The following is a 22,619-nucleotide window of genomic DNA, read 5'->3' as shown; positions in this document are numbered from 1 at the left end:
CCCATCTTACGCTGTTAATCTGGTTAGCATACTAATAATGGAATATTTGTGATACTTCTGACGGGACGCCCTGCCTCCTCATCTTATCCCAAAGGATGTCATAAGACACAAGATCGAACGCCTTGGAGAGGTCGAGGAAGCATGCGTAAATGGAAGTCCCCTGATCCGTGTAGTACCTGACAGTGTGCTTAAGACTAAGGATGGCGCTCTCGGTCGACAGTCCAGGCTTAAACCCGAATTGAGCATTATGTGATTTTAAATATTTATCTAGTAGAGAGTCAAGCACACTGTCAAGGACCTTTGCCGTGATTGTAGCTAGAGAGATCGGTCGGGTATTAGCATGGTCTATCATACAAGGTAGGTATTAAAGTGCTACAGTTCTGGGGACGTTTTGTCCCATTGTTCTTTAAGCTTTGTTTTTAAATGAGAAGGTTTTTTATTAGTTTACGAAAAGACGTGTTTTTATTCATTTCTTGTATGTTGACTATTGTGTAAGTCTAAGTAAGAGTACCTAGGCATATTTTTCAATCAAAATCCTCATTGGTGTAAATATATATTTTTTCTGATTCTGAATAATATTAGGAACGTAAAAAAAATTTAACTAATGTCCGTATTGTTCCAAATTCAATAAATTCATTAAAATATTGAATACATTTATTTTTATTTCCAACCCATTCTTTAATAGGTACGTGCTTAGCTAGGAAAATAACATAGATAAAATTGGTGTTTAGCTAAACAATAATATTTAAATTTTAGTTTTTAAGTAATTTTAATTTAATGTATTACTATAAAATATATTTCGTCATCACCATTAACATAAGATCATTACCATTTTAATAAAATCATTACCATTAGGAAAACGTCATTACCATTTTGTGAAAAAATATTTGGACGCTTGTTACTTCTAAAATCACGATTGAATCTAAGGGCCTCACACTGATCTAAAAAGCTTATTGCTTAACCTTTCAGTTTAAGCTAGTTTGCACGCATCCCTGTTAAGTTTTTCAAAAAACGTAAAATAAATCCCGCGGAATAAAATCGGCGGATCTACCCAGCAGCAAATCGAACACACAACGTTGAATAGAGCTCTGTGATTGGTTCGTTTGTCTCCCTGTGCGTACACGCGCACTGTGAGACCTCATAGTAATGTTTGTGAATACGGGCGTGAGATACCGAACTAAGTAAACAAAATTTTGTTTTAAGCATAGTTACAATATGATAACTAATAAGGATCTGCGAGTCGAACTAAATTTTACGCGGGCGAAGCCGCGGTAAAAATCTTGTTGGTACAAATGTGGCGAACTTAATGTCAGAAGCATTCACTTAAATATAGTTAAACATTCGAAAAAGAATAAACCGATTGACAGGATACCTAACGCATTTGGGTGGTTTCTGTCTGTGTGCAGGCGATGCTGATTCGGGAATGTGTGGAAAGAGATTTCAGTGCTTCAATTTGGGGAAAATGCGGGCATTTTTAGTAGGTATGAACATAAAATATGCAATGGCAATATAACATCAAAATATCCGCCGGGTGAAGCCGTGGGCAAAAGCTAGTGTTCAATAAAAGGGGCCATTCATTTCTGTGATTTACTACGTCAGACGATATAGGGGGGAGGAGTCCTGCATATCTTATTTTTTCTTACAAGGAGGTGGTGGGAGGGTCTCGATAGGTCTTATTATTTACGTAAGATTACAAAAATGCGCATGGCTGTTAATTTCCATGGCAAAGGATCCGCGTTACCCGCACTGGACTCCCGGGAATTCCCTGCTTGCGTAGGTAACTAATTCGTCAAATAGCGTATGTAAAACATAATATTTTTTTCCTCTAGATTCTTACGTAATAAATATATTAAACAGGGGGGGAAGGATCGGCCTAGACCCCTAAATCGTCTTACGTAATAAATGAATGTCCCCTTAGGTAGGAGGTACTACTCTCTTTGTGGGCTTACTGTAGGTACTTTCATACTATCTTCGATCAACAATAGGTACCAACTAGATATCGGGTCAGCGCAAAAAGTACCTACGTCGCAACCACCACCCCAGTGGCAAGGGTGTGGATGAGAATTAATAAAGGATTTTTTGTAACTAGGTATACTAGGTTTGCCCGCGGCCTCACCCGCGTGAAATTTAGTTTTTCACAGATCGTCATAAATTATAGCTTATAGGTATATCATTCTGGGTTATAAACAATAATACTGTAAAGTTTCATCAAAATCCGTTCAGTAGTTTTTGCGTGAAAGAGTAACAAACATCCAGGCATCCACACAAACTTTCGCATTTATAATATTATTAGTAGGATTATTTATTTATTTTAACTTACCAACTAGACAAACGGGAAGTCCAGTATTTGTGTTCAATTCTGAACAGAAAATGTCATAGAAGTCTATAATTCCTGGGTTTCCTGTGATACAGACGATAACTTCCGATGCCGATTCAGAAAATGGGTCACCCCATACCAAAAGCCTACCCTGAACATGATTTAGTCTCTTCAAAACTTCCATTTTATACGAGTATAATTTTATGTTAACTTGGCGAGGTTTATCTTGAATAATTTTTAATGGACTGATGTTTACGAGATAACTCTTGACTACCATTATCATCTGATAATGACATTTCAAAGTACAAAAGTACAGCTCAGCACCAGACTATATATTTTGTTGTAAAATATCCTGTATTACAACTGCATAAGACTCCCAACTCCACTGAGTCTTACGTGCTCTGCCAACAACCCATCTATATAAAAAAAAGTTATATCCATGAAGCTAAAGATAAAATGGAGGCCACATTTCGAATACCTACTTGAAGCACAACCTATGTATCACTATTTCGCTCTCTGTGGGCAGACTCTCTCTCTTTCTAAATAAACAAAAAATATAAATTTGCTCAAAATCAATGAAACTCAATGTAAAATCTTTATTTCTTGACATAGGTATAATTAAATAATAAGTGTAAATACTGGTAAAACTTTTTAGGAAGAAATTACTGTGAAAATACAAAGAGTGAAAATAAAAAGAATTTACAATGATCCAATGTCGGAAATCACGAAATAAACACTTACGCGTGGAATCTTAAGTCACTTCCGGGACACCACGTACTACCGCAACCACGCACTACAAAATTTTGCACCATTTCTTGTGATAAAACAATGATTAGGTCCTGTAAAAAATCTCAAACGAAATTAACTGCATAGTAAACAAAATAGTAAACAACCGCCATGATGGGCTGGATTGGGCCGATGTTGCCACATGGTACCGATTCCCCAAGAATTGAGATTGTAATTCCCTGATTCGCCAATACATTTAGCCTAAACGGCCGACAATTTTGTGATTTTTAATTTAACTAGGTAATCGTAGTTCAAATATTTAATTATTTATTTGTTTAACTTCTGATTTGGTTAGTGAATTGGCTATTTCGAAGAATTTACTAGGAGATTTAAATAAGGAGATAGCAATACTACAGTCCACACTAAAAAGAGAGGTCGGCCCACAGAGAGCGAGATAGAGATAAGTAGGTATTTGACTCAAGTTTTTGTTCCAAGTTTGGCCTCCATTTTTATCTTTAGCTTCATGGCTGTGGCGTTGCCTAAATGACATATAAGGCATAGAGCCTATGTATTACTTTTCTCTATGGCATAGAGTAACTTAAGGGCTTGCACCCAGCCTCAGATCATAATGATCTGAGCCCCGATTAAGGTAATTTTTAACGTCTCCAATCCAGACACGCTTCTCGATTCTGCGATACGATTGGTCGTTCAACAGCGTACGTCAGCTGTTTTGACCAATCGTATCGCCGAATCCGAAGCGCGTCTGGATTGGAAACGTTAAAAGTTACCGTAATCGGGGCTCAGAGCACCCAGCCACAGATCACTATACAGTGTGAGTCACGTTAAAGTGTACATGAGTATTTCTCAAAAAAAATGTACATTTTGAAAAAAAAAAGTGTGCTTTGAAACAGTTCAAAAGTTTTATATTTATAAATCATCACACAAAAAAAACACACACACAATTTTGAAGTATGAATATTAATCTTTAAGATAACGAAGAATTATAGCTATAATCCTACTTATTACCAAATATTTAGATATTTTAAAAATAGTCCTTTTTTACCTTTCATACAAAAACCTGTTTGCCACCCTAGCTTTTTCATGTATTTTTGTTTCATAAAATGCGATACGTAACTAAATTATTGTAAATTTCTTTGTATTATCGTTCTACAGTAATCGCAGTTTCTGTATCAAATTGATTTTCTATGGGGTGTCATAATGAATTGGCAATTTAAAGCAAAAAAACAAAATGAGTCGCTCTCATTTACTATTTCGTTATTTACTCTTTAGTTACGATTTATTTCTACTTTCCCATGGTTTCTGAACAATTCCGTATTTATTTTACACGGACAACAATAGCTGCACTCTGAATTGCTGTTGGCCTGACGTCTCCGCCATTACATCTATCGCGAAAATTAGTAAAAACGTGTGTGTTTTGTGGGATTACTTTTTCGTAACAGGCAGTAAAATCAGCGATTTTATATAGAACGGTAAGTCTTCATTTAACCATTTTTTGTAATACGTGTGGTACGAACATTTAGTAAGCTTTTATATTTGCTGTAACAAATTTCATCAAAAAAATACTTGTTTCTGATCTCATTTTGTCTAATATTTCGTTACGTTTTTTACGAATTTCGTTACGTTACGAAAAAGTACAACATAATGCTGAGTGTATACTGTTATTACCTGACTAAGCATAGTAATATTCACTACTTAATTTATTTCAAAAAATATAGAGCGTTAATAACAAAAGGATTGGATACTATCTGCTTTACAGAAGTGCCACCAGCACGAGCACCAGCTTACGTTTTTATGTGATTACTTCTTTTGTTTTTTTAGGAATGCCGCCAAAAACCAATGCTGAAAGGCAAAAAGCTTACAGAGAACGACTCAAAATGGATAAACATGATGGAACAAAAATATTTTTATTAAAATAGTATGAATGATTACTCCCTTATTTTATTTCTAACCCCTTAATATTACCCCGTATTTGGGTGCATACTTACAAATATTTCGAATTGAATAAATGAAGAGCATTCACAATATTTCGGCAATGTATAACAAGCCTTATGGCCTTACTATTTCGTTACTACCGTTTCGTTACGTACATTTTTTTTGAGAAATACTCACATATGAAAATAGATGAAACTAAACCTATTTTTATCGACAAAAAAGAGGTCAAAAATTTTTTGAGATTTTTTTTTAATTTTTTATAGAATTTTTTTTCTTCCAATTACTTATTGTAAAGAAAACGTAATAACTTTTAAACTAAGCGGTATATCCTGATAAAATAAAAACAGTTATAATGCTAAATATCAGGCGATACTAAAAAAATACATAAAATACACAAAAAAGGCCAACAAATAATAAAAAATGACACTTTTTGAAAAAAATTCGTGTTTTTTTGGTTATTTGATAAATTTCTCCAAAAAATGCCCCTATAACCGGTGGTTTTTATTACTTTGTATTATTCTTTACCGTATTACCTTCGTATAACCAAAAATCGCATGTCTCTATCCCTATCACAACATTTGTTATGATCGTTTGAACAAAGGTCTGCCACAACATTATTCTCCGCTACAGGTAGAGACAATTCTAATTTTAACTAAAATGCTTATTTTACTTCGAAATCTTTTATTTTTATTTGAAATCTAACTTGTCTTTATCAAAATTACAAATGTAGAGCCATTTTCAGTTTAGTTGTTAACGAAGCGTTGAATGGCGCGCCCGGAGAGGCTTAGTTCAAACGATCATTGCAAACGTTGTGATAGGGATAGAGACATGAGATTTTTGGTTATACGAAGGTAATACGATAGAGAATAATACAAAGTAATAAAAACCACCGGTTATAGAGGCATTTTTTGGAGAAATTTATCAAATAACCAAAAATATACCAATTTAAAAGCAGATTTTTTTCAAAAAATGTCATTTTTTATTATTTGTTGGCCTTTTTTGTGTCTTTTATGTATTTTTTTAGTATCGCCTGCTATTTAGCATTATAACTGTTTTTATTTTATCAGGATATACCGCTTAGTTTAAAAGTTATTACGTTTTCTTGACAATAAGTAATTGGAAGAAAAAAAATTCAATAAAAAATTTTAAAAAAATCTCCAAAAATTTTTGACCTCTTTTTTGCCGATAAAAATAGGTCTAGTTTCATCTATTTTAATATGTACACTTTAACGTGACTCACACTGTATATGTAGCAAGCTACACCCAGCAGAGCATCTGTGCCAGTATTCTTTGATCTGTGCCCAGAGCCGTGAAAAACTGTAATAAAAAAAAAAACATCAGCTGTTGTTTGTTGCATTGCAGGTTCTTACTTGTATAACTTGTTTTCTTTCTCTACGTCTACAAAAACCGCTCTCTTACACTATGTCCAAGGAAAAGAAAAAAGCTCTATTTATCTGCTTAGGTAAGGAACATAAAGAGAAAAAAAAACCCAAGTATCAATGATTATAGCGGCTGTTTCGCATCTAACCCTCACATCTAACTTTATCCTTTTCGCAACCCCGACTATCTTATTAATTTCAGGAAATATTTGTCGTTCACCTATTGCCGAAGGAGTGTTTCAAAAGACAGTAAATGATATGAATATTGGTGATTACTGGGAAATTGATAGTGCTGCTATCGGTAGTTGGCATGTTGGGAATCCGCCTGACTGGAGAGCCTTAGACACTATGAAAAAACATAGAGTTCCTTATAATAACACAGCAAGACAGGTAATGGAAGTGGTAATTAAATCTATTAACTTTATTCTCACAAAGTAGGTAAGCAATAAGTCTGTTTTAAATTCTTCTTACTCTATTGCAAGTGTAAACTTGTAACGTCATTCTAACTTAATTTCAGATAGTTACTGAAGATTTCAATCATTATGATTTTATATTTGGAATGGATGACCAGAATATGAAAGACTTAAATAAAAGAGCGCCAAAAGGATCTCGAGCAAAACTTCTTTTATTTGGTGAATTTGATTCACAAGGTGAAAGAATAATCAGGGATCCATATTATGTAAGTAGTGATTTTCATCTATACATAATTATGTAAGTATGTATGATATTGCATAATACATAATATCTTACCTAACTATTAGACAGCTTATTCTTAATGATAAATAATTAGAGATGGGCCGACTAGTCGGGAAAGCCGACTAGTGACGACTATTCGGCAAAATATGCCAATTATAATCGGCGCATTACAAAATTAAATATGTGAATGAAATAAAACTCATAATCATCTTGGTGATATAGATAGACCAAGGGCGTTTGTCTAAACCGCTTTTGACTGCAAAAAATCAGTCTAAATTCATACACTTATTAGTTAAAATTACCAGGAAATCATAAAAAATGTGTAAGGTTTATAATATGTAATATTTTGTCCATATTAAAATTATGTCTTTTATTTTGGGGAAAAAATGCATTGAATTGCATACCTATCCTGCGGGGAAGTGGTAGATTATGTGGGGCTCCTCTTATCGGAAGGATGAGGAATACCCACATAAATAGCCCCTGAGCTCCGTCGATCGCCTTAGTGTGAAGAACTATGGGAATCCGGACAAAGCCATCAACTATCACAGTCCGTCCCGGCAATTGCCCACCTGTATGGCGGGCCCTGCCCTGCCTATCCGACGGTGGTGGTAGTCCATGCTATGCAGGCGGGGGTACCCCCACGCCCCCAGCTCGCTGACTATCACCGTGGAGGGTGGAGAGGAATCAGTGGGCATAGGATGCGTGCCGCGATAAGCGCAATTTTGTCCATACATTTTGACGTTGATAAGAAAGAATAATATTACTTTGCGCATTATAACCCAGCAGGAGGCGATTATATTGTCACCTACTCTGATCCCTCCGCCGTCGAAAATTATGACATCCACCTTAGGTACTGTTAGGTGATTGTAATGTTGCTTTTTATTTTTTCTCTTAGAAATCTAGATATTCTTATTTCTTTGAGAAATCTAGATATTATTCTTCGGACAAGTAGGTATTAGAATGATCGGCATTGCCGATTAGTCGGCAATTTGAAAACCGATTAGTCGGCTAGTCGGTTAGTCGGGAAAGACCATAGTCGGCCCATCACTATAAATAATATATTTATTAAGTTACTGTACTGATTCAATACATACATCTTACTTTTTAGGACAGTGATGCAAAAGGCTTTGAAAAATGTTATGAACAATCAGTTCGATGTGCCAAGGGATTTTTGGAGTACTTACAAAAATCAGAAGCCAAATAAGCAGAACTCATGATTATTAAGGCTGGGTTGCACCATCTTACTTTAACTTTGACAAACGTCAAAAATCTGTCAAAATCCATACAAAAAGCACCGATTATCGTCAAAGTTACAGTCAAAATTAGGTGGTGCAACTCAGCCTTAAATGTTGGTTTTAAAACTTAATGTTAAATAATTAAAAATTGTTTATAAATCACTTTTTTCATTCAATGTGTTTTAGCGTTTCTTCCATCAATGGAATGGTATCTAAATTATTATTGGAAATGTTTAAATTGATATTAGTTTATTCATTGCTATACTGTTACAGCTATGACTTAGGTATAGTGCTTTTCTTTATTTCCTGAACTAAGTACCTACCTAGTTAGTAAAATTTACCTATCTAAAATATTGAAATAACTTGTAAAATAATTGCTTGTTCCTGTGTGAAATATTGTTTACATAATAACAACAACCAGAATATTCAAAAAAAATTTATTTACAAAAGCTTAAAGTTTGTCAATAATGAAAACAAAAGTTTTGATTGTCAGTTTTAAAAATAGATAAAAGTACTTAATCCAGTAGTAAAATACATTAATTAAAAAATTTAGCGTATCTTATGAGTAAACTTAATAATAGGTACAATCATTATTTTATTTATTCAACTAACTCGAGGTGTATTGTATAAATTGTGGGCTTAATACCTAATTATTTATTGTAGATGATTTCAAAGTTAAATTTTTTGATTTCTGAGTCACATGTTAATGGACTTTGATCATTATTGATGCTCATTGAATCCACAAGGCAAGTTCTCAGAAAAGTAAAGTTTGTGTGCATATCTTTTTGTATCAAAAAATGTATAAACCACAGCAATGTAGCATCACTTGTTAGAGACTCCACATATTTAAGGCATACAATATCAGATTCACTCAGCACTCCATTATAAATCAATGCCTTTTCACCTGGTCTTAAATATTGGGTCTTGTTATGTACAAAGCTTTCATTCAAACAAGAATGCAATGCAGTTAACCTCGTTTTTGTTTCATTCCTTTTACTATAATATTTGCTGAAATTAGTATCAATCCATCCAAATTTTACTGGTTCAAAACGCATGTCATTTTGGTATGCTGGGGTATCCGGAATTTCATGATAATCAGCTGAAAAAACAAAAACATTATTTTCTTTATTGAATTTAAGAAATTGGTAACATGACTTGGTTTTGGGAATTAAACTGTTAATATCATAATAATTATTAATAATTACTTACGTGGAAATTCATCATCACTCTCCAGTAACTCTTTGATATCTTTTTGGTTACTTTTTAACATCGTTGTTGTTTTTAGGTACACCTTTTGTAATAGGCGAGTAGGCGGTATTTATTGTCAGTCTTGTTAATAATTAGATACTGCTTGCACACAGAACAGACGATGAATGACTATTACACACAGTAAGGTACCTATTTTGAGACAAATAAAGTAGATAACAATTTACACAATACAGCAAAAACTGGCAATAATTATAACAAAAGATGATTGAGATTATAAACGCGGAATGAATAGAAACCTATTTTTATATTACAGGAAATGATGGTATTCCCCTATTTTGTTGAAGTTGAATACCATAGAGAAAAGTAATACATAGGAAATAGAGAGCCCTCTCTGTCAAATTTTTGAACCTACTAATTGACAGCCTGGTGTTAAATTCCCTGTACTAAACCTACGTACGTAACGCTCACACACATTTACAGGGTGGCCAAAACAGTGAGGTCTAAAAGAAAAATTTAGATTCCTTACATCAAGGTGTACCTAAATCACCCCCATGTATACAGTGTGAGTCACGTTAAAGTGTACATATGAAAATAAATAAAACTAAACTCTGATTTTTAATTCGACGGAATTTTGACATTTCAGAAGTGTTGTCAACATTGAAACATTCCCACTAAGAATGGAGAGCATTTTCATAAATTAAAAAATAATCCTTTCTTGAATTAAAGGTTTCACTTGAAAAACTAAGGCTTAAAAATGTACCGATCATTTCAAAATGGTTATTTGAATTTTTATTATCATACTTTTGAAGTTACAAAAAAAATTGGGAAATTATTTTTCTATTACTGGACTCCCTGGCCAATAATCCATGGGTTACAAACCTTTTTTATGAAAATCCTTTTGTTAATAAAATCTTAGCTTCATAAAATAATCAATTTAACAAGATGCCAATTTTATAATCCAAGTTGATTATGATGACGATAATGATGATTGATGATCAATACATATTTTTGTTTATGATAATATGTTGTTTTACCGTGTTTAAAACACGTTTTTTTCTATTTAATCTTTAAAATGTACATAATAATTAGGGTACATTAAATTCACAAAACAAACAATAGTTCATTCTTGTAAGTTGTACTTGATGAAATTTCATTTCATATTATTTATTAATAATTCAAAGCAAAAAAGGCTTATTACATCTGAATTGTCAAAAAATGACAGCTGTCAGAATTCCGTCGAATTAAAAATCGGACTATAGACCTATTTTTATCGACAAAAAAGAGGTCAAAAAATTTTTGCGATTTTTTTTAAATTTTTTTTAGAATTTTTTTTCTTCCAATTACTTATTGTAAAGAAAACGTAATAACTTTTAAACTAAGCGGTATATCCTGATAAAATAAAAACAGTAATAATTCTAAACAACAGGCGATATTAAAAAAATACATTAAATACACAAAAAAGGCCAACAAATAATAAAAAAATATACTTTTTGAAAAAAATCTGCTTTTAAATTCGTGTTTTTTTGGTTATTTGATAAATTTCTCCAAAAAATGCCCCTATAACCGGTGGTTTTTATTACTTTGTATTATTCTCTGTCGTATTACCTTCGTAAAACCAAAAATCGCATGTCTCTATCCCTATCACAACGTTTGCAATGATCGTTTGAACAAAGGCCTGCCACAACATTATTCTCCGCTACAGGTAGAGACAATTTTAATTTTAACTAAAATGCTTATTTTACTTCGAAATCTTTTGTTTTATTTGAAATCTAACTTATCTTTATCAAAATTACAAATCTCGAGCCATTTTCAGTTTCGTTGTTAACGAAGCTTCGAATGGCGCGCCCGGAGGGGCTTAGTTCAAACGATCATTGCAAACGTTGTGATAGGGATAGAGACATGCGATTTTTGGTTTTACAAAGATAATACAATAGAGAATAATACAAAGTAATAAAAACCACCGGTTATAGGGGCATTTTTGGAGAAAGGATGATGGGCATATTGGGCGTTAAACCAACAGTAACAAAAAGTGTACTAAATTAAAGCTTAATACTAGTATTTCAATTCATAGTATGACAACAATCCTGAAATACGCGGGGATACGGAGATAGAGGTCATTGAATATGCAAAGTTTCCATAGTATTTCACATCACACAGTAAAATAGTATTAGGTCAAATTAATTGCTTGTATCAATCATATTGATAGTATTGTATCATTTACTATCGATTCTATCGATTAAGTATGTAAGTATACCGAATAAATCACAATCGATTATTCGATTGCAATAACCGAGTATAATGCTGAAAATAAGGAATCAAACTAACAAACAAATGATAGTGATGATGGTAATCAATGAAATCGATTAATCGAATTGTTAATCGATAAATCGTTATTTGGCAATATCGATTAATAATCGATTCGTGATCGATTATGCGACAACACTACAGCTAACTGGTAGAAATCCCATTGAAACATGACTGTGTTCATTTATTTTCTCTAAATGGTACCTACGAGTAGGTGTGGTCCTACGCACGTAATGTAGAACATGGTACTTATTTTATTCCATTTGTTGGCCCCACTCGGACATAATAATTGATAAATAACTTAATGTATCAATGTAGGTATATTAATAATATTTTTTATTTGCACAATAAAACACCTATGACTATTATACATTATGTCAATTTCCAAGCAAACCCGGGAGTTTTTGGTAGTTATTTATATGAAAATATATTTCTGATACTAAGTCCTAACAAATAATAGTAGTTACATTTCTGTTGGTTTTACGCCCAGATTCCATAGAAAAGTGCCCATCATCCTTTATCAAATAACCAAAAAAAACACGAATTTAAAAGCAGATTTTTTTCAAAAAGTATCATTTTTTAATATTTGTTGGCATTTTTTGTGTATTTTATGTATTTTTTTAGTATTGCCTGTTATTTAGCATTATTATTGTTTTTATTTTATCAGGATATACCGCTTAGTTTAAAAGTTATTACGTTTTCTTTACAATAAGTAATTGGAAGAAAAAAAATTCTATAAAAAATTAAAAAAACATCTCAAACATTTTTGACCTCTTTTTTGTCTATAAAAATAGGTCTAATTTCATCTATTTTCATATTATGTACACTTTAACGTGACTCACACTGTATAATACGATTGTGCTTAGTTTAGGAGATAGAGTTAATTTTGTGATATTTTAAAATTTTGTGACCGTAGGCTTTAAACATTTTTATCTTTTTTTGGGGTGACTTTTCTCAGGTTTCTTTTTTTAGACAGATTTGTTATTAATTGCAGATGTTTGAAAAAAATAATCACCTTCCTATCTTTAATTCAAGATACAAAAGTTTTGCTAGAAACATTAAAATTATGCTTTTATCAGAACACTATCAAATTTTCAACTTAAAAGTTAAAAAAAAAAAGAACTTCCATAGGTCCAAAATCATTTTAAAAACTGCGCCGTTTCCTGAACATTCATTATAATACAAAAAAACATGTACTTAATGGGCCACTATTTCCTGTAATCGGTCCACTAAAGTGATAAGTCGGAGATTCCGTTACATGTTTTTGACTTTCTTAGAGTGAATTAATATTGGGTAATTATCCTCTAAGTTTACATTACGTAGAACAGATTTAGAGCAGTAACTGGACAGAACATGTTTTTATTCTCAACGAGGAAGCTCTTGCCCTTCATCACACCTGGTGGAAACTGATGATTAGGCTGAAGGTGGAAGGGAACTTCAACTACAGAGGAGCTATGGCTTCCTACCTCCAAATGCCGGAATACAGAATGCTATTAACATTATTGTTATAGTTGTTACGGTCAAAGTGATAAATGTTAAAAAATTATGAATAATCGCCGGTTATTATGAATAATCACCGCATGATTTGGTAAATGTGATTAATATGAGGTCATTTATGTGTGTATAAAACTAAATAGGCGGCTAAGGGGTGGCCCAAGGGCCACCCCCGCCGCACCTTAACCTATTTTTCACTTTAAACCAAAACATTATGTTATAGGCATCATGGAAAAGTAATATTATGCAAGAAACATTCCAAACTCATTATGCCAAATTATATTAATATATGATAGCAAAACGTTCAAAAGTTTGTCTGTACACGAGCACGTACACAAGATGTTGAACTTGAAATGTTTTATGAAATTTGTTAGTACTAAGGTTGAATTATTAAATAATCACTGTTATATGTGATTAATTTATCACTTTTACCGCGACTGTCGGTAATTATTCATAATAACCGGTTATTATTAATAATTTTCAATTTATCACATTAACCGTAACATAGTGACAGACTTAGGAAAATAGATTTGCTAGCCAGGTAGACTTAGATCAAACCCTACCACCAACCAAACCGAGCAGAAAATTTCACCTCCACTGGGAATCAAACCCGGGACCTCTGAAGCTTACCTCTTACCACTTGAAGACAGAGGCAGTTGTAACATTTTACTATTACCCATGAAATACCTACTACAGTGAGAAGAAAAAGGAGGGATATTTGGTTTATGTTCATTAAAACTTACTTAAAATAACAATGTGTTCCGGCATTTGGAGGTAGGAAGCCATAGCTCCTCTGTAGTTGAAGTTCCCTTCCACATTCAGCCTAATCATCAGTTTCCACCAGGTGTGATGAAGGGCAAGAGCTTTCTCGTTGAGAATAAAAACATGTTCTGTCCAGTTACTGCTCTAAATCGGTTCTACGTAATGTAAATTTAGAGGATACCCAATATTAATTCACTCTAAGAAAGTCAAAAACATGTAACGGAATCTCCGACTTATCACTTTAGTGGACCGATTACAGGAAATAGTGGCCCATTAAGTACATGTTTTTTTGTATTATAATGAATGTTCAGGAAACGGCGCAGTTTTTAAAATGGTTTTGGACCTATGGAAGTTCTTTTTTTTACTTAAACTTTTACGTTGAAAATTTGATAGTGTTCTGATAAAAGCATAATTTTAATGTTTCTAGCAAAACTTTTGTAACTTGAATTAAAGATAGGAAGGTGATTATTTTTTTCAAACATCTGCAATTAATAACAAATCTGTAGAAAAAAAGAAATCTGAATAAAGTCAACCCAAAAAAAAGATAAAAATGTTTAAAGCCTACTAGGTCACAAAATTTTAAAATATCACAAATTTAACTCTATCTCCTAAACTAAGCACAATCATATTATACAGGGTGTTAGGTAAATGGGTATATGAGCCGAAACTAGCCCATGTTAACATACTCATATAAATACTATAGTGGTGTCAGAAAGTGGATATCGTAATATTTAATAAATAATATTTTCCCATACAAAACTAAATAAATAATTATTATTTTAATTTTTGGACAGCCCTACGATCGCGCAACTCCCTCCTAGGTCAAACGTGGTCAAACGGTATTTCATTCACAAATTTTGACGCGAGTCGGCACCGCCCACTTTTATTATTACTTTTGAACCAATTCTTCACTTACCTCTTTTTATTAACTCTGCAAGCAATCCAAGATATTCAGGGGGTAACACTTCACTCTAATTCACAAAACGAATCGCAACACATTATCACATCCATCCACTCACTTATTTACCTTCCCACGCTTTCAAGTGACCGGGTAGGTACTTGTAGTGAAATCCTATTTTCAAGAACGGGATCTCCGGGTCTCCCTTCGCGGTGGTATGGTGGTGTCGATTCACCCACCCGCGAAAACATTATGACACAAGGTATCGTGGAACGGAAGGTCTCCCGGACATAAATCGTTCATCACACTAAAGAAAACACAAAGTCCTATTGCACCAACACCACTCAACACCATAATGTCATTGTATTACTTAGCTATTTGAATATCTAATTATCCAGAACGTCGAACAACAAAACATCGCAACAAACTGATCAAATAAATAATGTAAACAAATAAACATGGCCGCATGGCGCATGCGCGGTGCAAATAGTGCGAGGTCATTATTTTTTCCATAAATTCGGTAATCGATATTGATATTACAAAAAATCGATTAAAATATCAAATTGTTTGAAACCCATCTGACTAATCAATAGGAATGTCTTAAAATCAATTATCAAATAATTGATAGATCCTACCTACCTGAAATCGCTCATACTATCGATTGGTCTAAATCAGATAGATGATATTGAAAAAAAAAAACTAACAACACAGTTTTATTTGGTAAAATAAGAAAACCGTAATCTGCCATGCTTTTGGAAATGTTTTAGCTAAATTTAATTTGCGATAAACGCTGTTATTTTTCTTAGAAAATAATTAATATGATAATATTTTATTAACGATAGTATGAGTGATTGGGTGGCCCTTCGATAGGCTATTGATAGACAATCAGCAAGATTACTAACCAACTGGATTGTAATTACGACACTGTAATTACGACACTTTGACCCCAGAGACGACTCGACCTTCATTAGTCAATCATGAAATGAAAACTTAACCCCAACCACATGTCGTCTCCATTAATGATTGGAAATTAATTAATGGCACCTGAATTTATTATTTGTAGAAAAAAAATCCTTCAACGATTTATTATTGAACAAGAGAAAAATCTTAATCGATTTTTTGCCTTCAATGTCACTTCCCTACTCCTGCGCCGCGATGATCTTCCAACTCTTTCTTGCAAGTGAAAGCCGCCGTGCGATACGTCTTGCGTCTCACTCTCGCTACACGTGCCGTCCCATTGTTCGAGAACAATAGGACCTTTCGTTGTCCTTCAAAGATTAAACAGTGCGTTGGACACTTTCTTTAATGCCTAAGGTTTTTTTTCAATAATCGTGATTTACGATGATAAAATTTAGATGATTACCTACAATGTCTCATTTTCCTTAATCAGTTATCAAGTTTAATGATGATTATTCAATTAATTTTAATAAGTAAGTTACAGGCAATGAAGTAAAATTAATTCTTGACCACTTTGTTTACTTTTACTTATCCAAATCGAATCAAATAAGGTAAGGGAGTATTTGACTTATGCTAAATCTTTTTAGATGGACTGATTTTCCTGGGGAACTGCTTAAGGTTTTTGCCTCTCAGAGAAAAATTTTTAGGCAGAAAATAATAATGAATTCTGTTATTTGTTTTATCTACGCAAGTTTGTCGTAGGTACTATTAATTTTCAGGGGTATCACGACGCAATCTGGCGACAAAAACTGAATCAGCTGATTACTCAATAATGGTACCTTTCCCAGACTTTCTGACACCACTATAGTATTTATATGAGTACTAGCTGACCCGGCGAACTTCGTACCGCCTTAGCGTAGAGATTTTCTTAATATTTTTTTCCGTAAGAACCATCCTTGGACTTCCACAAACATTTAAAAAAAAGAATTATCGAAATCGGTTCAGCCGTTCACACGTGATGCCGTGACAACGCGAAACGGGTTTCATTTTTATATATATAGATGTTAACATGGGCTGGTCTCGGCTCATATACCCATTTACCTAACACCCTCTATACATGGGGGTGATTTAGGTACACCTTGATGTAAGGAATCTAAATTTTTCTTTTAGACCTCACTGTTTTGGCCACCCTGTATAAAGTCCACGCACACATACATACACAAAGTCCACGCACACATACACACAGTTCACGCACACATAGGCCCTCATAACCTTCAAGGAATTATTGTTTTTATGATGTACAATGTAGAATTTTTTCAAATCCATTATTTTGAAAATATTTATCTTTATGGTGTACTTATTGTATTATTTTCAAAACAATGGATTTGGAAAAATTCTACATTGCACATGGAAATGCAAATAAACAAAAACTTTTGAATTTAATAATTTTACTTTATTTATGAACACACATAATATTATACACCAAAAGCGTCTTTTCGCAAAGTTTTCAACAACACTAAAAAGCATTTGCACATTGAGAAAACTCAGATCACTTGTGAACATAACAGAAAGTTTCTTCGCGATTCACGAAGGAACGAACAAAACTCCGATGAACCAGAACAGCAGCAGGTACGAAGGAATGAACTTGAATTTGACTCGACTCTTCAATACTTTAATAGGGCCACAGAACACTTAAACGATGGCTAAGAAAACAAGAATGTGTCGGCGCCGGACACAGATGCTGCAAATTATTATTGATGATTAATAGTACCAATCTTAATATTATGTTATCTGTATAAATCTGTAGAGTGGAAGGTTTGTGATTCCTAAACGTAACACTCGACTAATGCGCAGAAAAAGGTAACTGTCAATCAGTTTTGTCATGTCAAGTGTGAGCAAGCGGCTGCGAGGTTATCTTTGAAAGCGTGTTGAGTTTGGTGGAAGTGAACGTTAAATTGTAGGGAAAGTGATTGTCAACCATCTAACACATAGAGAAAAGTAATACATATAGGAAAATCTAACATATTATCTCCTTGCCCGCTAACCCACGCCAATGGAGATTCCACCCCTAGAGTTCCTTCTGATGACCTTCTGAGACCCAGTGCCTTTAAATGCATTTAACATAGCAAAAACAACACCGGCCATTTTGGAGGAAAAACAAAGTTACCATAATTATGTTAAATAGTAATTTCTACTACTCTATTATGTAAATTATAACAAAAAATGTCACCGTTCAGTTTAAAATTAAAACAAATTAATTTCATTTTAAAAAAAGTTTTCACAATGTAATTAACAATATTCTCAAATATATTTTAATTAACCCGGCGTCAATGACGCTGGGTCATTTTGACCCGAGGCATTTTCAAACGTTCATAATTTTTTTTTGCGTCCATTTTGTGGTTCGAGCGTTCGTATAGCTGGAGATAGAACCTCCCTAAATCCATTCCTTCAGTCAACGTATTGTGACTCCGCTTGCGTAGCGAATTACACAGGCTTCAAATTAAAACGGGTCATTATGACCCGGCGTCATCGGTGGCGCGGTGATTCATATTGTACTTTTATTCGCTTGTTTTGTGTTTAGTGCTAGCTTATGTTGTTCTTTTTTAAGTTTTAGTCAAAATGTCTTTGTTAAATGACCCAGCAAGAATGTAGCGTTGCTGGAAGAGCCGGATTCCGAGATTGAAGAATTTCAGGCTGTAATAGCCAGAACTTAGAAATGGCAACGAATGTGAAAAGGACGCAAGTAATGGGGACTCAGTCTTCGGATAATCTCGAACTTGCATTAGTACGACGCCGGCAAGTGCGTCATGCCACATTTACATGCCCAGTTGCAGCAGTTCCATGGCTCTGAATGATGAAGTAGAAGACTGATCTCATTGTATCTGCATATAAAAAGTTGATTTTATCTCTTTTTCACTATATAACATTGTTGATTCCTATTAATACTAAAAATCTTTACCAAAAACAAAAAATATAGACTCAAATGTGTTTCTATACAAGATTTTTTCATGTTTTGTTTAAAAATTCATAAAAAAATATTTATTTCATATATTCGTTTTATTTTTGTTTGATTAGCTCAGTAAAGAACCCTATATACATAGACAGTAATTAAAATTAAGATTACTTGTACAATTTCCTGAAAAATTATCGATGAAATGTGGGTCAATATGACCCGGGGTCATCGTCTTTGCAATTATTTTCACGTCATTGGCGCCGGGTTAAGAAAAAAATGAAAATATGAAGGAAACAGGAGCAGCGACATCTAGAGCGTTTTAGGGTAGTTAAAAAGTATTTGAATTTATCCACCGATGTCGCTGTTGGGAAGCAAGTTTCACTTGGAGGACCGTAGTATGGAAGTTTCCGCACCCTGTTGAATACACAGTTGAATACTCTTTAATCTGTGAGTTGAATGTTGCCGGGGGCTTATTATTTGAACGATCATTTCAAATTACGTCAAACGTCAAAGAATTTTTTTTTGGGTCGTTCTTTCCCATGAAGCTAAAGATAAAAATGGAGGCCACACTTGGAACAAAAACTTGAGTCAAATACCTACTTATCTCTATCTCGCTCTCTGTGGGCCGACCTCTCTTTTTATTGTGGACTGTAGTAATTGAGAATGTTACTAGGTATGCAAAATCACTTGAAACCTATGTTACAGTTAAGCTTTTACATTTACAAATACATTAGTTTTTATTTCATTCAAAAATACCCAGTAGTTATGATTTTATAGGCATTCAAAGTTCGCTTAAATATTGAGTCCCGCCGACGGTCACGTGACCCCGTGTGACGTACATTCACAGCGTCCGCTCACTAGAAAACGGATATAAACATACTTAAATATTTTTTTTTTGTAAATACAAACTTATTATACATATTAACACCCAGACCCATCACAGAAATTAAAATTGAACCAAACCCAAACTTGATGCGATTGTGTCGTTTTATTGCGAATTACCTTCCAGCTCCATCATTAGACCCCGATTACTATATAGAATTAAAATACTCATCAATACAAAACGAACGAGCCCAAACTCGATGCATTTAAGTCGTTTTATTATAGAGTTCCTATGGCCACCTTCCAGCTCCATCATCAGATCAGCTCCATGTCATCATAATATTGCATGGTCATCCAAATCACATGTGTTTGCGAAATTTCAGCTTAATCGGTTGCCTGGAAGTGGGTCTTAATTCAGTTTGCAAGATTCCACCCATACAAATATGAGCCAGTCGTTGTAATATGACGTCACGCGCATAAAATGGCGGGCCGGCCGCCGCCCGCACTTTTAAAATTCAATATCTTGGAAACTAATAGACGTATCGAAATAATTCTTTCACGTGTATTTTTTATTTTTAACAGAGAATACAGAAAGCTAAAAAACAAAATTAGTGAACATTCTTCATTGCTATCTCCTTATTTAAATCTAGTAAATTCTTTGAAATGGCCAATTCACTATCCAAAACAGAAGTTAAACAAATATATAATTAAATATTTGAACTACGATTACCTACTTAAATTAAAAATCACAAAATTGTCGGCCGTTTAGGCTTAATGTGTTGGCGAATCAGGGAATTACAATCCCAATTCCTGGGGAATCGGTACCATGTGGCAACATCGGCCCAATCCGGCCCATCATGGCGGTTGTTTACTATAGATCACCCACGCTGAACTGTCCCACCAAACTCAATGACAGGGGGGCGCTACGATCGTTGCAACTATATGGTTTCCAACATGGCAAAAATCGGAACCAGTGATCCGGTATTGACGGTGGCGCCCCACTGTCTCGGGAGCGTTCCCGGGAGCGTTCTCCTAAGTGAGAAAGGTTGAGAATCATGTTTATCTAATGGAAATAAATAAACTTTCTTAAGTAAAATAGTATTAAATTAAGTCAACATATAAGTGTATATTAAACAATACACTCTATTTGCAGTGAAAGGCTATATTCTCAGTGTTCCCGAGAATATTCTCGGGAACTTTCTCGGCAATATTCTTGGCAACTGCACTTTTATTATATTTTATTTTTTTCGTCGTGAAATGTCGTTTTAATGATATGTAAGATGACAGAAATTTCTTTTTACACGTAATTAAATAATGTAACTGTCCATTTTTTCGTTTTTAACACGCTCTTATTAGGTCGTCGTGTATGTAACTAACTATGTAATGGAATCTTAGAATCGGAATTACACGCACTTCTAAGTCTTGTATCATCATGAAACTTGGCAATTATAAATGTAGATTAGAAATGGCAATACAATATTGTGGTACCAGCTGGTCTGATGATGGGATTGGAAGGTGGCCAAAAGAACTAAACGAAACGGTGGAATCACATCGGGTTTGGGTTCATTGGATGTCTTTTCGAGATCTTAAAGTGCTAGATAATGTCCAGGGTCCTAATGATGGAGTCAGGAGGTAGCCATAGGAACTCCTAAACGAAACGGAAACTCATCGAGATTGGGTTCGTTGGATTTGTCTTTTCGAGCACTTTAATGCTAGATGATGTCCAGGGTCCTGATGATTTTTGGCTTTTTAGTTCTGTTAGTAATTAAAAGCGTGTTTTTAGTTTTTTAAACTATTCTTATTTGACATTAAGGGCATATTTCACAATCGCTTAGTTAGGGCCTCTTTCGCCACTTCTGGATAAGTTGTGGATAGCCTGTCTGACGGATCATTTGACACATTTTTATAGAAAATACGTGCTAGCTAGATTGATCCGACACTTAGAAGAATGGTAATACTCCTCTTCAAAAAAGGTGACAAAACCTTGTTGAAGAATTATAGACCCATTTCGCTTCTGAGCCATGTCTACAAGCTGTTTTCGTTAGTCATTACGAATTGTCACGCTAGCAGGCTCGACGACTTTCAGCCCCCTGAACAAGCCGGTTTCCGAAAAGGCTTTAGTACCATATACCATAATAATATACACAACGGCATATTATACGGAAGATCAAGGAGTATAATCAGCCACTTTGCGTTTGTGAACTATGAGAAAGCCTTCGATTCGTTTGAAACATGGGCAGTGCTTCAGTCTCTTCGACTGTGCCAAATTAACTATTGATACATTAAAGTGTTGAAAGGCTTGTACAAACACGCCACAGTGACAGTCCGTTTTAAGATCAGGACCCGAAACCTATCCAGTTGCAGCGAGGGGTGAGACAGAGAGACGTCATCACCACCGCCCTGGAAGATGTTTTCAAGCTTCTGGGCTGGAGCGGATTCAACATAAAAATCAACGGCGAGTACATCACCCAGACAGCAGACGATATCGTAGTCATGGCTGAGATCGTGGAAGATCTAGGCACAATGCTCGATGGCCTCAATAGAGTCTCTCAAAAAGTGGGTCTCAAAATGAACATGGACAAGATTTAAAAATGATGTCTAAAGACCGTGTTGCACCCACTCCTCTAAAAGTTGGAGACTCTACACTCGAGGTTGTTGACAATATACCTGGGACAAACAGTCCAGTTAGGTAGGTCCAACTTCGAAAAAAAGGCCAATCATCGAATCCAGCTCGGCTGGGCAGCCTTTTTGAAGCTTTACGATATTTTCACGCGGCTTCTCCGTCGCGTCGCCACTCCACTTTAAATCCACTTTGAATCCGCTTTGAATCCGCTTGCAATCCGCAAGGGTGGCAAGGGCCTTAAAACTCAGAGGCACACTGATGTTCAAATACCGTACCCGAGTCCTAAAGCCGCAGTACGCGTTCGCCACGAAAAGAGTGAGCAAGACAGCAATATCTCACTCACAAGTTTCA

At 34.5% G+C, this 22,619-nt stretch overlaps 1 protein-coding gene and 2 long non-coding RNA genes across 4 annotated transcripts; 2 read left to right on the top strand and 1 right to left on the bottom strand.

Annotated features, from left to right (window-relative positions):
- The first annotated feature begins 3,897 nt into the window (after positions 1 to 3,897).
- LOC135076155 (uncharacterized) lies at positions 3,898 to 4,992 on the top strand. Its single transcript, XR_010258190.1, has 2 exons — positions 3,898 to 4,533; positions 4,883 to 4,992. It is a non-coding gene; the product is annotated as an uncharacterized LOC135076155 (long non-coding RNA).
- Positions 4,993 to 6,272: 1,280 nt separating this feature from the next.
- LOC135073898 (low molecular weight phosphotyrosine protein phosphatase 1-like) lies at positions 6,273 to 8,465 on the top strand. 2 transcript variants are annotated; one of them, XM_063968151.1, is made up of 4 exons: positions 6,273 to 6,458; positions 6,578 to 6,777; positions 6,893 to 7,054; positions 8,180 to 8,465. In XM_063968151.1, the coding sequence occupies exons 1-4, from the start codon at positions 6,419 to 6,421 to the stop codon at positions 8,273 to 8,275; spliced, it is 498 nt and encodes a 165-aa protein (XP_063824221.1). In that variant the 5' UTR covers positions 6,273 to 6,418; the 3' UTR covers positions 8,276 to 8,465. The 2 variants fall into 2 exon arrangements, with proteins under 2 accessions (XP_063824221.1, XP_063824226.1); XM_063968156.1 differs by having other exon boundaries at positions 6,279 to 6,458; positions 6,578 to 6,765.
- Positions 8,466 to 8,727: 262 nt separating this feature from the next.
- On the bottom strand, positions 8,728 to 10,885 carry LOC135073922 (uncharacterized). Its single transcript, XR_010257727.1, has 2 exons — positions 9,516 to 10,885; positions 8,728 to 9,405 (listed from the first exon to the last, which is right to left on the bottom strand). It is a non-coding gene; the product is annotated as an uncharacterized LOC135073922 (long non-coding RNA).
- Between the last annotated feature and the right edge of the window lie 11,734 nt (positions 10,886 to 22,619).

Source organism: Ostrinia nubilalis, chromosome 1, assembly GCF_963855985.1.
Source record: "Ostrinia nubilalis chromosome 1, ilOstNubi1.1, whole genome shotgun sequence".
Classification (NCBI taxonomy): Eukaryota; Metazoa; Arthropoda; class Insecta; order Lepidoptera; family Crambidae; genus Ostrinia; species Ostrinia nubilalis.
This window is presented reverse-complemented; position numbering and strand designations above follow the sequence as displayed.